Genomic DNA, 9,480 nt, shown 5'->3' with positions numbered 1-9,480 from the left:
CAAAAGTAACTTTTTTTTTCTTTTTTTTTTTTTTACAAAACGAGCCTCATTCGTGAAGCGTACGTAGACTGAGATTAGATAATAAAAGGTCCGAGTCAATTTGACATGTGTTACTTATTTCCCTGGGCAGGGGCGTCACAAGGGGGGGAAAAGTGGGACTGAGTTACCAGGGCCCAAGGTGGAGGGGCCTTCATTATTTTATACTTTAGCTATTGAAAAATAGCAGATATACACACACATTTGTAACTCAAATTTTGCTTCTGGGGGGGGGGGGGGTCCCTGGAACTAAATATTTTGAGATGGGGGTCCGTGGCCAAATACATATCATTTTGGGGGTCCTTCAGATGAAAAGGTTTGAGCACCACTGACATAGAAACGTTGTTTTTTTTTTTTTTTTTTCAAAAATGGCAGATGTACAAGCTTGCAGCTCGGTGCCACGCCGCTGTGAGCTTGTATATCTGCTATTTTTTCAATAGGCCTAGTTAAAGCATACAATAATGCGTAATAATGCGTTCCCAGTTTCCCCTATGAAGAACATTCATGGGGGACCCGCAGTGAATCCTTGTACCCTGGGCCCAGGATTTGGTGTGACACCCCTGACCCTGGGACATGAACTCCATGATACAGCGTAGCGATGATAGAGTGGTCTCTGTCGGGTGGAAACCTCATAATGTCCAAAGTACCTGTTACTTTTCTGTGTCCGTCAGTTAAATAAGCTCCTCCCCCTCCTCTGTGTTGGACCAATAGGAGGAGGCCATGCCGGAGGAGGTGAACATCGACGAACTGCTGGATCTGAAGACCGACGAGGCGCGAACCCTGAGACTGCAGGTCTGTCTGTCTGTCTGTCTGTCTGCCTGTCTGCCTGCCTGCCTGCTTGCCTGCCTGCCTGCCTGCCTGCCTGCCTGTCTGCCTGCTTGCCTGTCTGTCTGCCTGCTTGCTATGCGGTGCATAGCGTTATTCCTAGGGCTCATAATTGTTTACATGTTGAAAAAATGATCATATTTTCAAACATTTTCAAAAATAGTGGAATTAGCTGATCTACACGCTCACAACGCGTCGCGATGCGATGCATTGTGAGCTTGTAGATCGACTATTTCCACTATCAATGTTCTTTTTCAAGTATAAGGTTGTCAAATATGTGAGCCATTTCTTTAGGTTATGTGTCATATCATGTGCAACTTCAAAGCCTCCAAGCCAAACAGAAATGTAATTGTCAACGACAGAAACACAACTAAATCGCTAATCGCAGTTATTTGAACTGTAAAATGTCATAATCGTGACAGCCCTAGTTATTCCTACATTCGACGTCCCATTAGTCAGACGCTGGTAAATGCTGACCTGCCAACGCTGGTGAATGCTAACCTGGTGAATGCTAGACCTAAACCAAACCCTAACCCTAACCACCATCGGACTAATGCACCTTCGGATTAGAGGGTCGTCGAATGATCAAGATGTTGCCGTCTGCCTGCCTGTCAGCCTGTGTGACTTTGTCTTAAACTGTTCTGCTTTCTGTGTTTCATTTAACAGGAGATTCTCCACACGTCCAATAACAACACAGAGGTAAAGAAACGCTACACCAGTACACAACACGATAACACAACACACAACACAACAGCAGCACAAAGGTGTGAAGCTCTTCACCAAACAGACTACTAGAGTCTATACTACAGACTGGTAGTCAAATGAAGTCGGGAGGTCAGCACCGAGTGCCACCCTGCGAGCTTGTATCTGAAAATCGTGAAAATTAGTGCAAGTTCAAATCCTTCTACGTTTTTTTGAAAAACCTATGTTTCTATGTCAGTGTTGCTCAAACCTTTTCATGTGAAAGACGCCCAAAATGATATGTATTTGGCCACGGACCCCCATCTCAAAAGACTTAGTTCCAGTGATGCCCCAGAAGCAAAATCTTAGTTGCAAATGTTTGCTTAAAAAAACACATATATTCAAAGATTTGCACACGACTTTTCAAAAGCTAGCAGATCTACAAGCTCGCAGCGCGGCACCGAGTGCCGCGCTGTGAGCTTGTATATCTGCTATTTTTCAGTAGCTAAAGTATAAAATAATTCCAGGCCCCCCCACCTTGGGCCCTAGTAACTCAGTCCCCCCCCCCCCCCCCCCCCCCTTGTGACGCCCCTGTGTGCAGGTGTTCATCAGAGAGTGCATAGTGAAGCTCCAGGGTCTACAGAAGCAGGAGGACCTCCACAACGATGGCATCGACCTGCCCCAGCTGCACATCCACTCTGCCCGACCGGACGCACTGCACTGACGAAACAAACACGCTCCAACTCGCCCCATAACCCAGTGGTTCTCAGACTTTTAAATGTCAAGGTCTCCCCTTAACTCTGACAGTGTACAAATGGAACCAAATGGACCCGTTCCATTTGGTTCCATTTGTACACTGTCAGAGTTACAGACTTGTATGGGTCAATTTAGACACCCATAAAGGAACCCACAGAGTCCCTGGAATCCACTTTGAGAAACCACTGGCCTAAGCCAGTGGTTCTCAGACTTTTAAATGTCAAGGTCTCCCCTTATCCATACATTCCAGCCAAACAGACAGTCTCAGTAGCCGTATGCTGCAGCCTTCAGCCAGAAGTGCAGATGCTATGCAACAAAACAAACACACTTTTGGATCCTATGCAAATATTTATTTTTTAGATTTTTGTTTTTTTCTTTCTTTTTTTTTTTGCAGGCTAGTGACACGCATCAAAGGCGGCCAGGATCGGGACTCAAACCTGTGACACACTGTCAATTATTTTTACATTTTTATCCCTGATTAAAGAATCCCTTTTTCTCCCCGGCCTTCAACTCTATCTGTGTGTAAACCAGGGGGCCAGTTGTCCAGATTTAAAATGAAACAAACACGAAACTAAAGTTCCTATGATTGGCCGCTAGTTTAGAGGTGGAATGGGTACTGAAAAATCCTACTCAAAGTAAGTACTGTTACTTTTTTAGTAAGAGTAAAGAGTAAGAGTGAAAGTACTAGTCCAGGAAAGTAAAAAGTAGCCTATTTTTTACATTAATTACATGTTACACGTTACCGGTTACCTAAGCTGTCTCAATGCAATGTCATTATCCAGGAAGAGAAAAACACTAATCAGAAAACCACTTTTAATAACATTTTTAAGAAAATATTTGACGTGTTCTCTCATTATGCGTAATGACAGTAATGACCCTTTCTTTTCCCTAACTTGCGCACAGTCACATCTCCACAAGCTGACGCTTTGGCATTTGCTTCCTTATTAGCACGAAGACTAATCCCCTTTAATTGGAAGTCCGATAATGCACACTCTTTTTCGCAATGGCTAAAAGACGTTCCGTCTTTCCTGCCTCTTTCTATGTGTGTGTCTGTTAAGATACTGTTTGGTGATGTGGAAAACTGGAACTGGATTTTAGAAGTTGTGTTTTTTTGTTTTTTTTTACTCCTTTACCCCACGATTTTGTAACCTATTTTTCACCCAGAGCCAATTGCCTAAGCTGTAATCCTGGTCGCTGCTCTCCCTCTGCCAACCTGGGGAGAGCCCCGAACTGAGCTCATGCTTCCTTCAGTGGATGAGGAGTGAGCCAGCCGAATATGTGTTCATAATTATGATCTTTTTGTATGTTATGTACATGTTTATAACATAAAAGCTGTTAAATAAAGTTGCAAAAAGTACAAAGTGTCACAGCATTATCTGTCGCAGAGTCGCTCGCTTGTTAACGTCAAGCGTGCACCCGACGGGCGACAAAAGTATATAAATTAAAAGCAGGAATTGTATGAAGAGAGGCAGGGACGTGCAGAGAATGTTAGAGAGGCAGGGGCTGAAATTTCTAAAAGGTCCTTTTGGTGAAAATATCGAAAATAGCACACCTGCAAGCTCACAACGCGTCGTCCTGTGACGCGCTGTGAGCTTGGAGGTCGGCTATTGTTGGTGCTTGATACCACACTAAACTAAGCATAATCAAGTGAATACTGGAGATGTGGCGTAACAGCATGGATTTCTACACAGAGAGGGCAATTCTTTCAACATAAGATGCTGCATTCAAGTTCAGGAGAGTTTGGACAAGGCAATTCTCTTGAATGCTGCCTTCAGGTATGGCATGGAAAGAGGGGCATTTGCATTTCTTTCACCATAGTGAAAAATACATTCATGGTCTAAAGGGCACTTTTTACATTGGGTAAAAGGGCAGGGGCTCAAGCCCCCTTTGATGTCTATGTGTGCATGTGCCTGAAGAGAGGTGAGTGGATATGGTCAAACAACTCTTGCATACCAGTGACATCATCAATGGGGATTCCAAGCTAAGAGAAACTACAGCCTTTATGTAAGAGCCATTTGAGCCACATTGCTTATTTAATTGATGATGTCACTGATTGCCTGATTGCCTATCTATTTAACCCTGCCCCTAACCAGCCTCAGGTGGTGTTGATGGCGAGGCAAACAGTTTTCCAACTGTGTCTCAGGAGCTGTGTCTGTATTCTTGCCTTGCTGTGAAAAGTTTGATTATTTCTTTATTTGTTACTGAAGTATAGGACCGAAGTTACAGATAATAAATATAATTTCTTTAACCCAATGACAACGTTTTGGACAACAGATTTATTGAGCACACGTTTTAACATCACCCTGGCCATCAGCATCCAGTAGCACCCAAGTATTGGACTTGGGCACTACATTTAGTTGGAAAACTGCCTCGTTCCAGCGGTGATTTGTATTGGAAAACGAATCAAAACCAGCGGGGCTCGTTTGGACACACGGACAGGCCTGTGTTGGAGTGGCAGTGGACTGATCGTTTGTGACCTGGAGCCGGAGCCATTGGGGCTCACATCGGCAGTGATCCTCTGTCAGAAAGGTCTGCTGTTTTTGGATGCGATCAACTGGGAGCTATAGGGGCTCACTGGGGTGTCGCCAGCAGCCAGCAGAGATCACCTGGACCGGGACAACACAGCGGTATGTTCAGCAGAGCAGCGCTCTCAAACCGATCCACACCACAAAAAGTTTTAAGAACAAAAGAATCTCCTACACAACAACAATCCCTACAACATCCCGTTTGTATTCTACATATGGCCATGCTTTGGAGCGATGTCCAGAACTGGGGGAAAGGGGCACCGAGACTCTGGACTTCTATAGGAGAAGGGGCCTGTGTTTGTTGGTTGCCTGTGCATAGGGCACCGAAGCCAGAACTGTGACAAGCGCATTGGGCGCATACTTCACTGCAATATTCCCAGTGTCCTACATATGGATGGAGAGTAATTAGGAAATGGGGATTGGAGATATTGAACTGCAAAATAAGACCAGAGCACTATATCAACTTGTGGTCACATAGGCCAGGGATGACAACAATGACATTCTTCAGATCTTGCCTGAACCGTGACTTTACTGTTCTGAAGAGTTGAACAAGTTGAACAAAATCTGCCTTTTAGGGGAAGTTTCATTTAAAAGCAATTTGAGTGTTTTTGTAATGATGAATTCTGCAATGGAATATTGACTGAGTTATACCTGCAAGGTTCTTTGTATTTTGTTTCTTTTGTTCAATGGCTCTTTGTAATTTTGTTTTTTGAATTGCTCGGTCTCCCGCCAGTAGCAATTGGGGGCGGGTGTAAGAGCCATTTGAGCCACATTGCTTATTTAATTGATGATGTCACTGATTGCCTGATTGCCTATCTATTTAACCCTGCCCCTAACCAGCCTCAGGTGGTGTTGATGGCGAGGCAAACAGTTTTCCAACTGTGTCTCAGGAGCTGTGTCTGTATTCTTGCCTTGCTGTGAAAAGTTTGATTATTTCTTTATTTGTTACTGAAGTATAGGACCGAAGTTACAGATAATAAATATAATTTCTTTAACCCAATGACAACGTTTTGGACAACAGATTTATTGAGCACACGTTTTAACATCACCCTGGCCATCAGCATCCAGTAGCACCCAAGTATTGGACTTGGGCACTACACTTTATCTTCCTGGAAAGTTAGCATTGCTGAAATAGAAGATATTGTTGTCCTTGCATTCATGTAAAAACAAAACACTGGTAGGCAGGCCTCTGAACTGTCCACGGCCCTCTAGTGCAGTGGTTCTCAACCTGTGGGGGGTCCCCACATTATTTTGGGGGGTCCCCAGATGATTAACTTAAAGTGCAACATTGTTTTCTCTCTCAACAGTTAACAAACCAACATAAAGTTTGTACATTTGTACATAAAGTACAGCACATTTCTAAAGTGACAATTTAAGGACTTTTTAATACCTCTAAAATGACACATTAAACATTGACCAAACTGTCAAATATTAGAGGCGTTTTGATCATGTAGATCTGTATTTTCACAATAGAACCGTGTCATACAAAATGTAATGCCTCAACTCTTAGTGCTCGTCAAGGTGGGGGTCCGCAGTTAAAATATGATTATTTGGGGGTCGCAGCCTGAAAAGGTTGAGAACCACTGCTCTAGTGAGACAGAGTGAGTAGAACGACATATCTTATAATTAGCTTTAGTGCAGACCTGTTATATGAAAATAAGGTTTGAAATGTTTGATTTGCTCCTAAAAGGAAAAGGGGATGAAATACCTTTCCCACCAAAGCATGGGTTCTATCAACGTGTTCTTGGTATGTCGGATAAGAAATAACTCAAGTAAAAGTATCAATACTGCAATGTAGAAACCCTCTGTTACAAGTAAATTTACTCTAATTTTACTCTGAGTAAATGTCATATTTTTCAAGTAGCCAGAGTTTAAATAGGGCTGTATGTTTTAGTAGTAAAACTAGTGACTTAAGTTTTCAAATAATTGTAGTTGAGTACAATACAAATACAATATGTGTCTCTGAGATGTGGAGTAGAAGTAAAATGATATAAAATTGGAAATAAAAGTACCTCAAAATTACTTAAACACAATACTTTGAGTAAATGCATTTAGTTACTGGAAATCAGCGGATTCAACAACACAAACAAGCTTTGCTTTGTGTTGTCAACACACTACTCAGAGGCTGACCACACCCCACGCACACACACACACACACGCACGCACACGCACACACTAGTGGTGCGCGGGCCGACCCGGTGCCCCCACCCGCCCGCCAACCCGCCCGCCAGCGGGTGGGTGGGTCAAGGTTTCAGACCTTTTCAGGCGGGCGGCGGGCGGGTGGGTTATCACCACCACTCTCATGTGCAAAAAAATAAATAAGAATAATCACCTGTTCTTATTTGCCTTTTATTCTTAATAAGAGTAGGCCTATAAGAATAAGAATGCAACGTTTGAATACGAGCACGAGCGAGCGAGTTTTAAAATGCACCAGAGAGGAGCGAGGTTTCTCCTCCGCTCCTTGGTGCGAGGACCGTCCCAATTCCGCTCCTGTTGGTGCCGCGAACCACATCTTGCCAACATTTGACACAACGTGAGCACAGCAGAGAAATACACAAACAATTCAGCACGTGTCGCTGATCAGGATTTCACTTAAATGTCTCTGAGCTCTGACTCTCTGTCATCCACACAAGTCCGTTTATAGCTAAATACTTTGTGTCGGTTAAGTTATACAACCAGCCAGTCAACGGATACGATTTGAAACACAACTTTCACAAGTGAGGCGGATTTTCTGACTGAATGAACCAACCAACCACGCTTACCTCGAGTCGCTCCCATCTCTCCAATCTGGTGATTAATAACCAACAGGATTTAATATTGTCCGTCTTTTGCTGTCTGTTTAAAGTGCAAGGCGCTGTATAAATATGATTGACAAAACCGCCATTCTTACCCCGACGATGCCCGGCGATTAGAGAGAATGAACGTCTTTGAATGAATGTCTTTTAGGCTAAACCCCAGTTTGAACAATACGTTTGTTTATTTAGCCCATGACAATATTGTGCTACTGTAAACCTTTCTGTAAAGCGACTTTGGGTACTTAGAAGAGCCGTATATAAAGATGAGCTATTGTGGAGATGATATACCATCTTTTTTTTAAATGCGGGTTGCGGGGCGGGCGGATTAGTTGATTTGTATATTGTTCTGCGGCGCGGGCGCGGGCGGGTTACGTTCCGTGCGGGCTGTGGGTCGTGCGGGTTATGAAAAAAACCTGACCCGCGCAACACTAGCACACACACACGCACGCGCGCTGCGCAGCGCGCACGCGCACGCACGCACGCACGCACGCACGCACGCACGCACGCACGCACACACACACACACACACACACACACACAAGCACATCTGTTTACTGTGTAAACACATGCTGATAGCAAATCAGTTTAGACCAACACTGCCCTGACACTGTTGTTTCCAGTGGTGTGAAGTAACTATAAGTACATTTACTCAAAGTATAATATCGAGGGCCATTTTTACACTGTTTGATATACAAATCTAAATGTATATATATATAAAAAATAAAAAAAGTTAAAACATACATTAACCAATTAAGCCCTATAATTATACTTCATCTAAAAAACGAGAAAAAAAGAAAATAGCTCTCAACGGGTCGTGGTGTGACAGGTTGTTAGCTTATTATCTGCTATTTTCGAAAGACCTCAAATTTGGCATAAGGTCAAATGTAACTGTTCAAAGTCTGTGAGAGCTTGGAACAGGCCATTAATTTTGGAAGGCACACACACGCGCACGCACGCACACACACACACACACACACACACACACACACACACACACACACACACACACACACACACACACACACACACACACACACACACACACACACACACCAGTAAACAAATACAACGAAAAGAATGAATAAAGTGATTCCCGACCTCAATTTCACCATTGAAATTCTGTGGAAATTCCGTGGAAATTCCGTGGAACTCCCCAAGTGTGGGTCTGGGTTGTCTTTTCAGTTGGATTCCTGCGTAAGATACTTTTATCAAGGTTGATTTAGCATAGGAAATATCAGCCATTAAAACATAAAAAGTAGGCATATGACTGAATCAGTGTTAGACCCATCTTTAAAACCCATTTAGTGCTCCAGACATGAACAGGTTAAAATGTCCAAGCTGCAGTTCGCTTGCTCCGTCCGCGGCCAGTCTCTTATTTTGAAGGCCGGAAGTAGATCGCGCTCACAATTCCTACTTGACGACATTTAGAAATTTACCCGGAAGTGATGTCGTACAGTAATGGCGGATCGATGCCTTTCAGCTTGTACTATTTTAGCGAGAATCCAATGCCATCCTTGGCATCAAAAGTGTTTTTTGGAGAAAATGGACATCAAAGATGAGAAAGACCGTTGGCTTCCATGTTAAGGGATCACTATTGTGTGCACATGGATGCGTGATGAATATGAATCGGCGAGTCCAACCGTGCCAGCACTTTCCAACGGACGGTACGTAGCCCTTGCCAGCTTTACTGTATACAGTATATTTCGCGAGTATACTCGGGATCGGCTACAAATGAGTTAATAATAACCAGTCATTACGCAAGTTACCTATCTATGTATCAGGGGTTTTTGATTGATTGATTGAAGGCTTTATTAGAAGTTTGCATAGGAAAATGTACGGATTCATGACGGTACAGTTCACTG

The 9,480-nt window shown here is 43.4% G+C and overlaps 1 protein-coding gene across 1 annotated transcript in view; it reads left to right on the top strand.

The window, feature by feature from the left end:
• The window catches only part of LOC308290282 (protein phosphatase 1 regulatory subunit 14A-like), a gene marked incomplete at both ends in the record, with an annotated part of 23,311 nt that extends 21,045 nt beyond the window's left edge, over window positions 1-2,266 (top strand). Inside the window, 3 exons of the mRNA XM_080732067.1 lie at window positions 748-828; window positions 1,528-1,560; window positions 2,144-2,266. Coding sequence (XP_080588193.1) covers window positions 748-828; window positions 1,528-1,560; window positions 2,144-2,266 — 237 coding nt within the window. The remainder of the gene's footprint in view (window positions 1-747; window positions 829-1,527; window positions 1,561-2,143) is intronic.
• Window positions 2,267-9,480: the final 7,214 nt, after the last annotated feature.

The sequence above is a fragment of the Nannobrachium achirus genome, assembly GCF_963921795.1.
Source record: "Nannobrachium achirus genome assembly, chromosome: 8".
NCBI classification, from domain to species: Eukaryota; Metazoa; Chordata; class Actinopteri; order Myctophiformes; family Myctophidae; genus Nannobrachium; species Nannobrachium achirus.
This window is presented reverse-complemented; position numbering and strand designations above follow the sequence as displayed.